The sequence below is a fragment of the Neodiprion pinetum genome, chromosome 6 (assembly GCF_021155775.2).
Source record: "Neodiprion pinetum isolate iyNeoPine1 chromosome 6, iyNeoPine1.2, whole genome shotgun sequence".
In the NCBI taxonomy this organism is placed as follows: domain Eukaryota; kingdom Metazoa; phylum Arthropoda; class Insecta; order Hymenoptera; family Diprionidae; genus Neodiprion; species Neodiprion pinetum.
In genome coordinates this window covers 23,757,343-23,775,312 of record NC_060237.1, presented here as the reverse complement: position 1 = coordinate 23,775,312, position 17,970 = coordinate 23,757,343, and the positions used below count along the sequence as shown (strand labels likewise).

Genomic DNA, 17,970 nt, shown 5'->3' with positions numbered 1-17,970 from the left:
GTACCCACATACCTACTCTTATTCAACTGCAGGGAGGTCTATCTTTCACGCCTCGTCTACGAGGCGTGCACTCGTGACAGCGCGGTTAATCGTTAGACCACCGCCGATGCCAGCCAAGAGTGGGTAATGCTAATTTCCTAATTGTGCAGATAACAGGTGGTCGAATCGCTTTGGGAGTGTGCCCAGGTGGTGGCTTTTCCTCGGCGAGTACGCCGAGCCACCTCCCGAGGTCTTCGGGATCGAGTCGACAAAAAAATAGAAGACCTTCGTACTCGATGTTTCTGGTATCCCGTTAAGTGGCTACCACCCCGCGTTCTCGCCTGTGTTGGTTCGGTCGATGCCAGGAACACACCGCAACGTGCATTACCCCGACATTCAAGACGCGAGATGTTTCCTCTCGAGCGTGGAGAACAGCAGCCGTTATCGTTTAATCGCGCAGGCGGAACAACTACCGGAGTCGAGTTTTTGGCGGAATATTTTTTACGTTTCATGAACCCTGGTCGGCGTATTCCGCTAAATATCGATCGTCGAATATCGCGCTACGCGAACGCAGCGGGTTGGTATTGGTTGCACTCCGTCGCGCGAGATCGTCTGGACATAAATTTGATACCTTCTAGAATGTTGGAGAAGGTATTCGCACACGATGTCACATAGGACCAGCGGTGCAGGAGACAAGGTTATGGAATTTCAGATTCAACGGACATTAGCGAACGATGTTGGGCTACGAAAAGTTACACGTAAAAGCTCTTTGCTCCGAAAAATGGGGGCGCTATAATATCCGATTTACCAAAATCACCTCGCCGCAGGCTGCGTGCAGGCCGTTGTTACAAATGCGTGAGTGTATAATATAAAGTCTATCTGGTAAACTGACCTTTTTGTATAAAGCGGCCTGGTGTTCACCACGGCATTTTACCGGTAATGATGTAGCTGCACCTATTGACCGACACTCGTGCCTTGAGCCGTGGCTAATCGGGCCGGGTAAAAAGTTGGAATTAAACGCGAGGCGCCTGTTGTGGGCCTGTTGTGGGTATAACGTGTATCAAGCGCGAGCCATCGAGGTACGGGAAATAGATATTCGCAAATCGTCGATCCGTAATAATCACATCGCCGTGTCGCGAAGCCACGACGTGACGTGTGACGCTTGTTTCGCACACCTTCGTGTGCGAGAATTATAACCAATACCCGCTTACAAAACCTGCATTGAAACCCGATGAAAGCGCCAAATGATTGATTGATAATTACTGCTGCAGGCGTTGTCCGCCAGGGGTTGATTGATTACGTAATTTCTCTTCATCTGTTTCTACGATCTACGATTCATTTTCAAGCGAATATACTTTTATACGGGCACCTGTGTATGTCGGCTGTATATCGATGTTGTGCTGATGTTCGTGCAGGAACGATGTCTAGACGGTTATATTCCGGACACTGTAAGTAGGTGTCGCCGTGTCGCCTCCGATCATGCGGAATTCAATTTTTCCCATTAACAACCTCGACGACATCGTTCTCGGTTAACTACTTGCAAAGATATCTGTGCATCTCCCCCTCCCGCAGCGTAAACGTCACCGATATCAACCTGATGCTGGCGATCGTCGAGAGCGGCTAAGTCCTCGTCAAGAAAAGTGAGAAAGGGATTTTTAAATTGAGGTAAATGAATGTTAGATGACAAGTAAATTATTCTTTTCAGCACCACCTTTTCAGTGGACCCCGACACGCACATAGACACCCTCGAACAGGCCGAGGAAATCGTTCTGGAGGGGACTAGCAAGTGGTCCTGCAAAATTGCCATCACAGGTGATCTTCGAATTAAGCTTGACTCTAATCTTCATCTTGGATCTAATTTTCATCTCAATTTCGATGCCTTCTAACAACTATTCAACCTACACTGACCTGGATTACTTCAAAACGGCACAAACTGGCTACCGATATATTTTTTTTTTTTTTCAAATTTGAAACTCCGGTACACGACTTCGATAAACTGACGATAAAACCGTTCTCGTGATCGTAGTTTGTACCCTGAGCATTATTAGGTCATTATCAGTTGCGACATGGCAAACCGAGCGACTAAGACCTGGGTCGGAATCACAGCTGATAGTTCGGGCTCGCCACACGGTTGTCGACTTTTTATTCACAAGATTTACACTGACACATGACGGAGCAAAAGCGCGACACAAAATTAGTAATCTATTAAATAAAGAATTGGTGGAACGTTCAAGATAATTTTTTCAATGTGCTTAGCGCGAAGTTCAGGGGGATAACCGATCGTTAAATTACCCTCCCACGAGCCCCCGGAGAGTACTCGAGCGTGTAGAGCATGCAAGCATATTACTTGGAAGTCCAAAACTCCATTAGAGTTATTACGTTTCACAAATAAATACGGTGAAAATTCTACGAGCTCATTTCATCGATAGGGCGTTGTAACACACATCTTTGAGGATTTTCGCGTATCGCCGATGCTGACATCAAAGTTGACTTTGATTCCCTCTCGGGACTAACGCCTTGTACCTCGTCAGTCTTCCTTATAAATTTTCGATCAGACCAAGGAGACTTCCTCCGGTTAGTTTTACCTTGAAGCACCGGCACAAACGCGACGCATATTACGGTAATTAATTAAACTCCGGTATGCCGTTGATCCGTCGACGTTTCGCAATTCGCGTTGCTCGTTGAAGAGCGATCGATCAAGCTGAAGTTGCCTCGGTCGGTTGCAAACGCGCTTTTTTCAAATTTCAGTGAAGCCAGGACAGCGCGGATGAGACTTGCAGCTTTCGGGGATTCACTGCCACGGTAAGACTGAGGAATAACGAAAGCTAAATACGGGGTGGAAGATAGAAAAAAAAATTGGAAAAAAAATTGAAAAATCCGTGATGAAGTGCCGGAGGTAACAAAAAGGATCCACGCGGTTACGTGAACCTTCAAGCTCGTGAAAACTCCCCCCCGGCTTCCGACCGGCCTGCACGCGCTTCATTTGTGTGAGTTTGAAAAGATCGATAGTTCAACGTACATCCGAGCACGGTGCCACCCACACTTTCGCCCCCCTCCTCGCCCCTCCGAACCCCCGACGAGCATTCCTCTCTTTCACCCCTCGGCACCCCGCTACCTCCACCTCTTACGCTCCTCAGAGCCGGATTCGAGCTACCCTGTTAAGCCCATTATGTCGTTTTTCCTCTGATTCATTCGCGATTCGATCCTTCGGCTTGGATCTGGACTCCTGTCCGTTCCGTTTTCCTATTATTATTATAGACTCACCGATTTCGCTATATCTTTAGCCGCGGTTGCTGATAGGGCGGTTTTAAATTCCATTCAATTCGATTCACCGCGAGTAATCGCCGATTGTTCACACGCCATGGTGTGCCCCAGTTTTTAGAAACAAATTCAACATGTACCTGCGGGCGAACGGTGTAATTTTCAGTAGACCGGACAAATCGATCGTCGGAAAACAGCTTTCATATCCCTCCGCAAAAATTTGCACCAAGTGTAAGGATAACCACACTTTCACACAACTTCACTTATGAGAATTTATAAAAATGCTGAAATTTGATTTGAAAATGAGAAAAGTTCAATGCCTGCGGTAGCGCGTGGGAAGTTATACGAAAGAGCTGAACACTGTGAAAGATATATTGCATCTTTCTCTTTCGAAATGCTCAAACCTCTTCGATTCGGTTTCACCTTCGTCGTGTCAACTATCGCGTTCTTGCTTCCATCGATTACAATACTGAGCCACACCGAGGTAACGACCCGTCGCGTCACGTCGCTGTCGGATTATCAAATTGCACGATATGTACATAAATCCACGCAGAGTTCCATATCGGTGTATTTTTTTTTTTTTTTTTTCGATGAATTCCTTTACCGCAGGAAAAAAATCAACGCGTGATTCACAACAGGGGTGAATAATCGTTTCCCAACAGCGTAGGTATGCAATATCGGCACGCTCAACGTCTGCTATTGCCGGTGATTACGAAAAGTGGTTAGAAATCGATGTAGTAACCCCTTCGGGGCTCGCTTAAGCCGCAAAAATTTTACCAATTTCAGCCAATTTCAAGTCCCTTTATAACGCCGGGAAACTTTTCCCGCGCCTTCCTGTCAGCTCGTCGAACCGCGCTGGGCGAACAAGTTACGGCGTTTCGCATATTTTCCGCATTGACAGCTGTGCCTAAATCTATATTTGATTTACGAATAATGTATGAGTAATTTCCTGATGATAAATTTTCGGATGTGACGGAAATTATAATGACAACGTCGTCCGACAGCTCGAGAAGCATTTCGCGAATGTAACATCAGATGCGTTCTCGCATTTTCACAAAACCACGCAGTAACTTTCACATTATCGTAGGTATAACAAACCTGCGGCATCAGGACTTACGCTGTGATTTTTTACGCGCCTTTTACGTTCTTCCGTATCAACTCCAGCTTCGCATATCCGAATATTTTATATACAATTCCCGTAAAGCTATGCTCGAGTTGGTTTTTTATTTCTACACGTCATATTACGTCAACTCCACGTCGGCACGTTTATGCTAACTCGAGCAGTAAAAGAAAATTATTCATTTTCGTAACGCGAGTTCTATTTGTACAATGATATATTCATGTGCGTTGTCGAATGATTCCGAGATGAGATTTTATTTTAATGACGAAAACGGTGATTCGAAATGATTTTCTCGCGGAAAATACTGAATTCACAGAATCTGAGTTAAATTTGAACGCCAATTCGGAAGCTAGTCGTCCGCACCGGTGTTGGAGATGAAATTGCAACTATACATGCATATATATATATATATCCGGCAGCTGATCCCTCTCCAAGAAGCTCGCTGGTCGGGGCGAAGATATTCCACGTGGCATTGGGAACAATGGATCAAGCCTGCCGATGACAAATGAACTCGTAATTCTAAACCTAAAGATCCGATATTGTCCGTTTGTCATCCTTGTCCATTCATTTTCAATCGAAACTTCGAAACGTCGAACTTCCGCAAGCGGGAGCCATGAGGCGGCGTGCGGCAGGCGGTGTGAGGGCAACAGTTGGCACCGTTTCCATTTCCGCATCCGCTTCCGCCCCAGTAATCAAATCTCTTGATTCCCTAGGCGAAAATTAAAACTACATTGCGCAGCGTCGAAGGACCCGCGAGCTGCAGTAATTCCGCGCTTGACGAAACCCGACTCGAAATAGCGAATCGGTCGGGTGACTCCGTGAAAATAACGCTCCAGTATTCGTTTGACAGATTTATTCGGGTATGCAGAAAGAAAGAGCGAGAGAAGGATATCCACCTGCGATCGTGATCGAAATACTCGGTAGAAATTGCGAGAGAAGCGAGAAAATGAAAAGAAACGAAAAGGACGGGAAAAAAGTGCTCGAAACTGGAAAAGGCACTCCGAAGTCCTGGTTGGAAACCCTTCTTCGGCCTGAAGCAAACTGGAGCTGGAGAGCTTACGCCGTCCGGCTGGGCTTTTATCTCCTGATAAAGCTTCCCGGGAATTAGAATAACGCAGACGTGGCGGCCAGGGAATAAATTATTGCAATGCTGTACCCTTTGTATCGATTGGACACGACCTGAGCTCCTGTATTTCGACTCACGCTCGGACGTTCGGTTGAACAATGTCCATATATATGCTCCGTTGTGCCGGGACGGTTTTATCGCCCATACTAATACGAATCAAACCCAGAACACGATCTTTCACGCCTATAGGCCTATTTATTCGTACGACGTAACGTGGCGTGCAAACACCTTCGGCCGAAGGATTGTAGTTCTCGACTTGCCGCTATAACCCGACGAAGACGGCCACGCAACACGCGGACAGATATTTCATTTATATACCCTAATTCACTCCTTCGCTGTGAAAAAAATTAGACGGCACTGTGTACGTGTCGAGAGGGCGGGTATAACGTAATACGTCGCGACGAGTCAACCCTTGAATGTGAAAAGTATGTTTGAACAGTTGTACTTTGAAATCGAAAAGCTCGTCCATTAAACTCGCGACTCGTGCATTTCGCTTGATTTCGTGGCTCGACTAAATTACTCACCCTCTTGAATATGTATGTACCACAGTGTGTATATATGTATACATATATATATATATATATATATACATACATACCTCCGTCACTCGCAACTGTGTGCGACTCGCGTGTGCTTTTGCGAGCTTTTAATATTATGATTCACCGATGAACGAACCGTAATATAATTGTGAATATTTCGAACGTAAATCGGAACGACGGAGTGAAAGAACGAGATGGAAATAATAAGAGGAAAAAAGTAATTGGGCAAATGTTGGAATTGAAAAATAATCTCACCCCTAACAATAAGTCACGGGTACGTTGTACGATTGTCACGTAATGATGCGGTGGAGCGCACACGCACACACGCGCCGAGCACGAGTGTAAGAGAAAATTAGAAACAGGAAAAAGAAATGAACTCTGAACGATTCTTTGTCGCATTTAGGGTAGGAATAAATTATCTCACACTCATCGACCAAGGATAATTCTGGCCCTTCCCACCAATGGCGGACAAACCGTTTGTAGCATGAGCATGTGTGTCTGGTAATACGGCAGTCCGACTATCGTGTATAATGATATAAATTATGTATAATAATTGTATGTTGATTTGTCCGTCTGTGTGGCTGCGTCCATATCACCGCACGTGTAACAATTATCGCGCTTATAATGCACGCTTGCATCGTGGCTGCTATTATAACAATCAATAACACGAATAACGAACGCACGCCAACATCCCTGAAAGCTAATGCATGTTTGATTCGTCACACCATCGACACGTTTCACAAGAAAGATAAAAAGAAATGAAAAATGAAAACAACAACCTTGATATCGTACCTAATACACGCGCTGACCTTGTACGGAAGACGAGTGCCCTTGACTCTAAATTCTATGATAAAATTTCCCACCTACGACCCGACGGAATGCGGACTGAGAATTTAATCATTTCAACGGCGACGTTATATCGTCAAACTCTACGTCTCTCAGTTTCGACGGACAGACAGACTGTACTTTTCCTCCCCCCACTGAAACATTCAAGATCGATCTGGGGAAGGTTGGAATGACGAATCGCGTCTGAAAAATTCAACAAAATATCAGCTTTCCCCGTGTAAATGTAATCCGCGAGTAACGCGTTCCACGGTCATCCGCCCTTCAGGATAACCCAGGTCGGAAATTCCAGGACCAAACTATCGACGGCTGACCCCTCTGGCCTATCTTCGTGCACATGTTGTCAGCTCTTCGAGTACACCGTGTCGAGGTTCCTATCTTTATACGACCGTGTAATCACGCATATCCATGAAATCCTTGAGTACCTACACGGAAACGCCTCTACTCTTTGAAGCTTGAAATTTTTCGCACGCGACTTGGCGCCGTAAACTTCCACTAACCTGATAGCTGACCTATCGCGTACATGCATACGCCAATCGAAGAAGCTGAGGACATTCGTTTGGTACGGCCGTTTCCACAGCTCGCTGATCGATTTCACGTCCCCGTTAAGTCGAGACCCAGATAATTAAATGGACTTTGATTCGGAAAATAAAATTGCACAATTCGTACTTTTTTTCGATTCACGGAACGAGCAAGTGGGAGGAAAGCACTCACCGTTTGCTTTTTACGAATCTTGACACATCTACACTCTCCTCTTGACATTTAACCGACCGACGTTGGTGAAAGGGGGAACGTGACAAGCCAGTACTCACGTTGTAAAACTTCTTTCACAGTGATTTGCGCTCAGGGGTTGATTGCGAAAGACAAGAGTGGCACATCGGACCCCTACGTTACCGTGCAAGTTGGCAAGGTGAAGAAACGGACGAGAACGATGCCGCAAGAACTGAATCCAGTCTGGAATGAAAAGTTCTACTTGTAAGTAAATTGAATGCAGGACCGGGCGGTTGACGACAAAAGTCGCGAACGGTTTTTCTCATTTATCTTCGATTTTTTTTTTTTTATTCATTTCCCTTCTCAATCTCCTTCGCCTTTCATCCGCTCGATCTTAGAGCCCGTCGTCGTAGTGGCATCCGATCGTGAAAAGGCAAGAGATTCCTCATAGTTATTTACCCGCGGGCGCTGCTTAAGCATGTAGTGAAATTTTTAAGTCAATTTAAACTTTTCACCGTAATGTCAAACTTGAAATTGTTTGTACCAGCCAGTTCACAGCAACGTTTTCATCCCCTTCAATACGAATCCTCCGCTCTGTACAAACTTGGAAGATATTAGCGAAGCGTTTGCATCCCTCGAGCTGTACAAATACGTCTTTACAAGTTTTAGTGTTGAAATAACAGTGCGGTATAACAGCGCAATCGCATGTAACTTCGACGATCCAAAACAAGACGAAATATGCGACGGTTCCGCGTATCGCGATGACATTATTGATACGAAATCGGGCAATTCATCGTACGAACAAAATCGTAAAATCCATTGTTTGTTTCCGCCTGCACAGCGAGTGTCACAATTCGTCGGATCGCATAAAGGTGAGGGTATGGGACGAGGACAACGACCTCAAGTCGAAGCTGAGGCAAAAACTGACTCGCGAGAGCGACGATTTCCTCGGACAAACCATCATCGAAGTCCGGACGCTAAGTGGTGAAATGGACGTATGGTACAACCTCGAGAAAAGGACTGATAAAAGCGCGGTCTCAGGTGCCATCCGGTTGCACATAAGCGTGGAAATCAAAGGCGAGGAGAAGGTCGCCCCTTACCACGTGCAGTACACCTGCCTTCACGAAAACTTGTTTCACAGTCTGTGCGAGGAGAACGGCGGCATTGTTACTCTTCCACAAGCCAAGGGTGACGACGCGTGGAAAATATACTTTGATCCATCCGGTGAGGAGCTGGTTGATGAATTCGCAATGCGGTACGGCATCGAGAGCATCTACCAGGCTATGACGTAAGTGTGAAATACTCCGTAACACCCTGTCGATACGTTATCTAGTTGTATTCCGCAACATGTATCCGTAGCATAATTTCAAATGCCAGCTTTCAACTTTGATGATTGCGTTGGTACCAGACTCACGATACTGTGAATTTATGATAAACGAGGACTGCAAAGGCAATACACGGTGGTGTGCCAGCTTTTGAAACGATGTTTTTGGCAAATTAATGGGAAACGAATCTGATTACGAAAATGTTTAATGACACTTGTGTAATTTGGTCGGTTCGTCTGGATCTCACGTTGTTCAACTTCGGTTGATGTCGCTCTCTCTATCTATCTCTATCGAGGAACTTATGTATGATTTAATTTCAGCCACTTTCATTGTCTGTCAACGAAGTACCTTTGCCCGGGTGTTCCCGCAGTGATGTCAACTTTGTTGGCCAACATAAACGCCTACTATGCCCACACAACAGCGAGCTCCGCAGTCTCGGCGAGTGATAGATTTGCTGCCAGCAACTTCGGGGTGAGTTTGTAGAATTAGAGTTTCCAGGATGAGATACGTGTATGGTTTTTTTCATGTCAGTATGTTAACCTGCAAGACAAACGACGCTGCTGATTCGTCGACCGGAATTCCGCACCCTGCTTACCTAAGAAGTTACAGGTTTTGATTGAGTATCTTTTGCAGTGCGGAGCGGATTAATAAACAAACACCGCGGTCTTGAGTGATTCGACTGTCCGTGGTTCCAACCTTTCATATTTGCATATATAACTCGATCCTTGATTACGTTTGCAATGTGTACCGACTGAGGAAATCGACCTAATTCGACCTTTTGAACTCCCGTTGCATGGAAACAGATGTATAATCTGACCCTTGTAAAACATGTGAAGCGCAGACCTTTCCACCAATTGTAATAGCGTAAGGTTGAAACCCGTGGTTTCATACGAATATCTTCATGTAAACCGTTAAGTTTAAGAACAGCTCTCAAGGTTTTCCAGAAACAAACTGGCATCAAGATTGGTAAAATCATATCAATAAATTGATTCGTCAATATTTTATTATACGACATTTTGAATCGAATAACAAAACTACTCTACCGTTATTATTCTTGACAGGAATTGAATCGCCGACAAGCGTCAGCTCCGATACTCTTACTTCTTTAGTAACAACACTGATAATAAATCATGACCAGAAACTGCATCTTTACTGCTCTTTCGGAGAAATATACGCGAAACGCGGCGACAAAGCGCTGCTTTGAAATCTTGAGCTTTGGCGCTACAAAGAGTAAAATATGGAGGCAACGCTCACTCGATGTGTCGAATGCAATGTTTCGTTCGATATGTACACATTGGCGTACTACAAGAAACTACAGACGCAATCAAGCGAATCTGTCCCGGTCCATTGATGATTCACGAGGACAAAGTCACGCTCAAATCGCCGTGCGCCCCGAGTCTGAATCAGCGCTAAAGAGATCGCGAGTAGATGTGTCAAGGGAGGCATCGCCCAGAGACAACGGCGAAGTTTTATCCATATTGATGATATCGCGTCCCTCGACTATCGGGCCCATTTATAAGACGAGAAATAACCAAGCTCCGCCCTGCCTCGCTCTCTCGTGATACCGACTAGACGTTTTTCCCCCCTTCCTTTCATCCGTTCGTTCTCTTCCTTCCCTCCTCCTGCTCTTCGTAGTAACTTTTTCCCCTTTTGCACTTTACTCTCGTGCACGTGCCGCGGTCGAAGGCAGGCAGCCAGCAAGGTGCCATAAACAATGCACCTGACTATTCCACGATCCGCAAAATTCTCGTGAACTTTGCATGGAGAATAAGGTGTTGCGGGAACTTCATCCGACCGCACCTTCCTTGCTCCGATTTCCACCTCCTCCCGATCCCTCTCTCCTTTGAATCCGTTCTATTCAGCACTCTGCCTCTTCGAATCCATGTGGCAACCCACCGCGACCTCAGCTGCCGCGAAAATCAAGATTCACCGGATATTCCCACTATACATTTTACACCGCCGCGGTCTGGGCAAGCTTGATCCCTTGAGTCTCGTATCGGAAGCCTTAGAGATCGTGCGCTATTATGCAGTGCAATGGGCCGTGTACAGCAGACTCGTCGTCTTTTAATTTCAACGTCTGGACTAAAGTCGTGTTCATTTAGTTGAGGTGAAAATTTTACATTTCCCGACCTTTTTATCTGCCGGTATCGATGGACAGATTCATCAAATTATTTTAATGTCGTATATTGTACATTTTAATTACAACCCGAATTCCAGCACAGCGCTATTGAACAGTTTCAAAATCGAATCGATATAACCGTTGGAATATAAATTCCGTGAAACTCTGCCGGGACCAACGAAATTTCAGTAACATCGTATAATCTTGTAGAAACACCGGGAAACCCTTTTGAATTCTTAATGGTTATAGAAAATTCTTGAGAAATCTCGGGAAAATCCCGGTGAAATCTTGTGTTGGGTCTTGGAAATCTTAACGGGAGTCTGAAATATTTGAAATCTTGTAATATAAAGAGCCTATTTTACGTAGTAATTAAAACATTACCGTGCTGATTACAAACTATAATGCATCAACTGAGGCAACTCGAAAACATATTTTAACCATGAATAGTTACAACCAAGATTCATAGTTCTATGAATCTGTTAGATTCAAGGCGATTTGTTCATCGGTAAAAATCCGTTTCGAGAAACAAGTAAGCGTGGTTCGGTGTAGGATACCGAGCCGAAGGTAGTCGATAAGAAGCGATGAAGAGTTCCGGAATAAAGCTTGAAGTTGGACTTGTTCTACGGTTGTATATCGTCGATAAAATATAGAATGATAGAACGGCGCGAGAACTTGGTATAGGATATTATTTTATCGTTTGCAGAAAGAAAAGTTCGTGAAACTGCTAGACCAGCTGCACAACTCCCTGAGGATAGACTTGTCGATGTATCGGAACAACTTCCCAGCGTCGAGCCAGGAAAAACTGATGGATCTAAAAAGTACGGTGGATCTCCTCACGAGCATAACCTTCTTCAGGATGAAAGTGCAAGAGCTGTCGAGTCCCCCGCGAGCCAGCACTGTCGTCAAGGACTGCGTGAAGGCCTGCCTGAGGTCGACGTACCAATTTTTGTTCGAGAATTGCTACGAGTTGTACAATCGCGAGTTCCAAGTCGATCCCAACGAGGCTAAACGGGACTCGGAGGATCACGGACCGCGGTTGGACTCACTCGACTTTTGGCACAAGCTGATTGCCCTGATAGTATCGGTGATCGACGAGGATAGGAACAGCTACGCACCGGTGCTCAATCAGTTCCCCCAGGAGTTGAATATCGGTCAACTATCGGCGGCTACGATGTGGTCCCTGTTTGCGGTCGACATGAAGTACGCCCTTGAGGAACACGAGCAGCACAGGTTGTGCAAGTCGTCCGCGTACATGAACCTCCACTTCAAGGTCAAGTGGCTTCACGCCAACTACGTCAAGGATGTTCCCCCGTACAAGGGGGCCGTTCCCGAGTACCCCGCCTGGTTCGAACCCTTCGTCATGCAGTGGCTCAACGAAAACGACGACGTGTCACTCGAGTATCTCCACGGGGCGTTTAATCGCGACCAAAAGGACGCGGTAAGGATTTTCGAAGCGTTCGCCTCGGTGCTGAGAATTATCCTGCATGTTCAGTTTTCACCTTCCATTTTTCCAGTTCCAAAGGAGCAGCGAACACGCCTTGTTCAGTTGTTCGGTGGTCGACGTGTTCACGCAGTTGACCCAATGCTTCGACGTAGTGTCGAAACTCGAGTGTCCCGATCCCGAGATATGGAAGAGGTACATGAAGAGGTTCGCCAAGACGATCGTCAAGGTCCTCGTTGCGTACGCCGACATCGTCAAGAGGGAATTTCCGAGCCACTTGAAGGAGGAACGGATAGTAAGTGCCCGCGGAAAATGATTCACCTTGTTAAAGTGCCGTAACGACATATTTTCTTTCTCACGTAGGCTTGCATCCTCATGAACAACATCCAGCAGCTTCGGGTTCAACTCGAAAAGATGTTTGAGTCAATGGGAGGGGAGAAACTTGAAGAAGACGCTGCCAACATCCTGAAAGAACTTCAGCAACAACTTAATGGCGCTCTCGACGACCTCGCAATGTTATTCGCCAAAAGTTTGGAACCGAGGATAACAGCCTCTGTCAGAGAACTCGGTGACCTTCTTCTGGCCATCAAAGGTGGGGGACAAGTTACCCTCACTCAACCCGCCCAGAGGAACGCAGTTGCGGTCGAAGCGGACGACGTTCTGAGGCCGTTGATGGTTCTTCTCGACGGCAGCCTTTCGCTTTACGCCCAATCTTGCGAGAAGACCGTGCTGAAAAGGCTGCTCAAGGAGCTCTGGAAAATCGTTATGAGGATTCTAGAAAAAACCGTCGTTCTTCCACCGATGACGGACAAGAGCGTGAGCATCGATGCGGTAGCACTCAAGCTTGCGTCGAACCCCCAAAGCTCGTGAAGCCTGACTCTTCGTTTCGATGTTTCAGATGATGTTCAAGAACCTGACGGACAACGCAAAAAACTTGGCTGCAAATGCGAAGATCGAAGACATGTCGAGGCTGTTCAAAAATCACATGGCCGGTAAACCAGACGTGAAAAATGCCCTCAGCGGTGTCATGGTAAGCTCAAGTTATTGTGAAACTCCCGAATTACGTTTATACTGAGCCACGATGAGTTTGATTTTTCAGGACATATCGAAGGAGGTTGAGAAGAATTTGTCGCCCAAACAATGCGCTGTGCTCGACGTGGCGTTGGACACGATCAAGCAGTATTTCCATGCTGGCGGAAATGGACTGAAAAAGAATTTCCTCGAGAAATCACCCGAGCTACAGAGCCTTCGTTACGCCCTCAGCTTGTACACGCAGACGACGGACACTCTCATCAAGACCTTCGTGACATCCCAAGTTAACGAAGGTAGGCTTCTCCTCGATCCGTTTTTAATTTATCGTCAAATATATTTCAGGCTAGCGGTAGCGGTGGAGAAGTTTTCTGACTAAAGATTTCTTGATTACACGGTAAACTTGCAAAAGGCATCAAATTTCATCCACGATAACCCGTTTCTTTGCATTCCCCTATCGTGAAATTATCCGAATGATTAGTTGTACCGCTGCCGCCGTTATCTCGCTGTTCACGACGTAGTAACGGGGTCAGAACTTTACGTGCGTCACATAACATGAATTTCCATACTGCAGCAAGAAGGGACGTAAAATTACCCATAGTAAAATAACAGTGACTGGTCACTTGCCATAAAGCTCGTCGCTTTATGGGCATAAGGGCCGAGGATTCTAAGAACGACAAAAACCCATTTCGCACAGCTGACAAAAGGATGATGAAAAAAATTTCGCTTCACTTGCCACGCTCCGTGCCATTGGCGTAAAAATTCCATTTCCGTCAACGTCGCGCGTTTTCCGCTCAACTTTATACTAACTTAGCCGTAATAGCTACCTGAGCAATTACCCAGGGAGAGATCACGTTTTATCACTTATGGTCCGACGGCCAGGTCTCAAGTCGCGAGGATAACTGGTTAGGTATAGCGGAGAGGTTGATTTATCGGCAATGATACACTCGATCGTAACAACCCAGTAACGCTAATGGTATAGTGACATGGACGACAATGTGAGGTATAATTGAGCCATTAACGAATGGCGAAATTGCAGACTCCACATCGCCGCGCATACACGATTCACTTATACGGCTGATACTCCATTGTTACTGCATTGATATTATTATGTGAACACTGAATCATTGTTAACACAATCGTGCAAAACACGTGTCACAACGCCATTATGAATGATTGTGGTGGAAACACAGTGCCGCTGAACGACAAGGCAACGTTGCGTCAACGGTCCATGAGCAGCGACCGGGGGGATGAAAGCGACACAGCCGAAGGCATGGAGGGTCTCGAAGAGCCTCTTCGCCAGCGAAATCCCCCGCTTCGACGGGAGAGCCGCCAAGGTACCTTGTTGCCACCTTAGACCAGGATCGCCAGCTAGCCTAATATTCAGCTTCGAATATTAGACGTTATGATCGTAGCTCGTAGAGTTTGCATTGAATCGAGACGTCCTTCGGTTTGACTAATTGCCAATTATTGCTGACCAGCGTAACGGCACACGCACGAGGAAACGAAGCTTTCGATTATCCGTGGAATGGCCATTGAACCGGAACGTCATTTCTGTTCTGCCAGAAATTTATTTGAAATCGGGATACAATTGAGATTCAGAGAAAGTGAGAGGATTCATTCAATTATACGGGGGGGGGGGGGGGGGAAGAAGTTTTAATTAAGGCGCGACGCGACGTGCTTAACTGTACACTAAGTATTTTTCGCTTCTTCGTAAAAGGGGGAACGAACTCGATTCCAACATTTCTCAAACTTTTTTGCTCCCAGGAATCATAAGATACCATTTATTCGACGAAGTCTTGTGGAATAAATCAATTCAATACAACTTCTCGAATCCACACTGAAACTTTATAGAGCCATTGTTACTGTATAGCAAACGCAACCAGAGTCGCGAATTCAAACGGGCCAATTTTCGTGTCGCACACAACTTTTAACAGCCATAAAGTACAAGGACAATTGCGGGAATCCCATCTTCCAGTTATCGTACATCATATTTTGTACTTTTCTACGAGAAATATATCCGTTACGAGTGCCGCAATTCACGCTTCATATTCCAGCTGGGTAAAACTGTTTCCAATATGCATTAATGAATGAAGGGTAAAATATCACCCGTCACATGTTTGAAGAAACGCAACGACTAGGACTGATCAAACACTGCTTTTACTGTCGTCAGCGTGTTTATTCGTTCGTGATCGACGGATTCAAAGTAGTAACGCCTTCGTTTATTCACCGAGTTTGCGAACGATCGCAAAAGTTTGTAAAATCACACCCTCGGCTAAAGCACTCGCAACGGAAATGTCTCCTTGTTCGTTGGAGGTCCGAAGAAGAAGAATATTATTCCATAACAAATTTATGAATATAGCTGATTGTGAGTTCTTGAGATATGCTTTTCCACGACGTTTTTTTTTTCTCTTCTCTTCACCGTCTCGCAAAGTACTTTTCTCTCTCTTTTTCTGCTCCTACATTTGAATATGTAGATACGTAAATTCACTTCCAAGAAGAAGCATGCGAAACGAAATAGCGTGAAGCAACGCTGCACGGTTTAAACTTTAAAGGACGTCTCGATAGCTGTATTAGGCGCTGCTGCTGATAATAACCAATTCCACTTCACAATCCTTCGACGATAAATGAAAAAAACCCACAGCTTGACACTCAATCATTGACACTAATTCGCATAGAATATTGTACATACACTTGTGTCTGAACAAATTCTAATCGTAAGTCAGTCGTTTCGCTCGCTATATTGCATACACTCCCACCACTTTGCAAACCCACTCGACAAACCCACATACATAGTCGCAAAATTATTTCAGCTGGAAAAGCTGCCCAGGATCCTGTTCCAGTGTGACGCGTGCTAGTTTTCATTAGGAAGCCGCTTAACACTTTACACCCACCACATATAATAACGCTGTGCAAACAATTATTTATTTAAATGTACATATAGCCGCTGCACAATTATACAGTAGGGCATGACGTTTGTTCTAGGATTAGTAACGGAATAGATTAGAAGATTTTTTAAAATAGCTGCAAGTAAACATCGGGAATACGACTTTTCTGGAGCCTGCAGGAGGCCAAAGAGACGAAGGAAACCTTGATTTTAACCTCTAGGGACCCGCTGAGCTTACAGAGCTACGTTGAGCGGACGATTTTTTCTTAAATGCCTTGCATATTCCAGATACTACCGGATCTGACGAAGGTTCCGTGGGAGAAGTCAGCATCCAAGTCGACCTTTTCACTCATCCTGGCACTGGCGAGCACAAGGTCACCGTAAAAGGTACCTAACTTTTCTCTCAATTCCAAAAGTAACCGCAGACTCGATTTCAACAATTTTTACGTTCTCAGCCGAAGTACTTTAAACTTTTTCGCCCGCACGACACGTACACAACTTTTCCTGGCTACCGCAATAAGTCGAAAAGCATTGTTCCAATTGCAGAGATAAAACCTTTCTAATGTTAAAGAATTCTTCTGCAAAACCATGCTTCGCGTTCGCAACAGCCGAATCTTTCAGTGACGAAAATTATTTTCCGCAGCCTTAGGCTACGTATCTAATTTATTCAAGTACTTTAATCCGTGTCCTCATCAACTTTGGCCATTCTTAATTATAGTGGTCGCTGCAAACGACCTAAAGTGGCCCTTGGCGACGGGAATGTTCCGACCGTTCGTTGAAGTGAATCTAATCGGTCCTCACCTCGCCGACAAGAAGAGAAAACACACAACAAAGTCGAAGAGCAACAATTGGTCACCAAAGTTCAACGATACGTTCCACTTGTAAGTCGAAGCTCACGCTTCCGTTCTATTTTCGTACTAATCAGAATCCGTGTCTGTTTAATTTGCAATACCCTAATGCTAACGACCAACACGCAGAAGCCGCAGGGTGATGGTCGAATACTCGACGGTTAAATTTTATCCAGGAATATTTAAGATCGGAATAAATGGGCATTTGGAATTCTGAAAAGCATTCAATCACTTCATACATACATAACAATCCTAGTTGACTGAAAAGGTCTTGATTTCGGAGGAGGGAAAACAATATACTAAGGGTTGCGAGAGGACAGGGGATCTCACGAAAAGTGGCTGGTTGAAAGGAAAGTGAATTGACATAAATAAATCAGAACGGCGTATTTACCGCGTCCGTTTGCCAAACAATGCACACTCATTTGCGAACCGAGCATTACACGGGTACCTGCTCACAACGTGGAGGTGCTTCTGAGAAGGATTTCCGCGCTCTGGAACACTGGTTCGTCCGATTGATAAGCTCACAATGTTGAAACCCAAACTTGGCGTGAATCTAAATCGCGTTCATGTGGCTATTTTCACTTGGACAGCGTCGCTTAGTTGGATAAATATTTTTCATTTTTCGTCCGGACAACACAGAGCGACGTGTTGGTACAGCTGTCACAAAATTCGTACTTAAGTAGAACCGTGTTGAAAATGATTTGGCAATCTGCATGGTAAAATCGACTAAGCTTCCTATTCG

General features: G+C 45.3%; 1 protein-coding gene across 9 annotated transcripts in view; it reads left to right on the top strand.

Moving 5' to 3' along the window:
- The window catches only part of unc-13, a 99,413-nt gene that overhangs the window by 76,498 nt on the left and 4,945 nt on the right, over positions 1–17,970 (top strand). For 4 of the 9 annotated variants that reach the window (XM_069137191.1, XM_069137194.1, XM_069137193.1 and 1 more), the window contains 12 exons: positions 1,685–1,791; positions 7,702–7,843; positions 8,421–8,867; positions 9,225–9,375; positions 11,727–12,461; positions 12,538–12,759; positions 12,828–13,280; positions 13,363–13,494; positions 13,564–13,789; positions 14,687–14,830; positions 16,669–16,767; positions 17,099–17,261. In XM_069137191.1, the coding sequence (XP_068993292.1) occupies positions 1,685–1,791; positions 7,702–7,843; positions 8,421–8,867; positions 9,225–9,375; positions 11,727–12,461; positions 12,538–12,759; positions 12,828–13,280; positions 13,363–13,494; positions 13,564–13,789; positions 14,687–14,830; positions 16,669–16,767; positions 17,099–17,261 (3,021 nt within the window). The remainder of the gene's footprint in view (positions 1–1,684; positions 1,792–7,701; positions 7,844–8,420; positions 8,868–9,224; positions 9,376–11,726; positions 12,462–12,537; positions 12,760–12,827; positions 13,281–13,362; positions 13,495–13,563; positions 13,790–14,686; positions 14,831–16,668; positions 16,768–17,098; positions 17,262–17,970) is intronic. The other 5 variants (XM_069137197.1, XM_069137195.1, XM_069137198.1 and 2 more) reach the window with 3 other exon arrangements.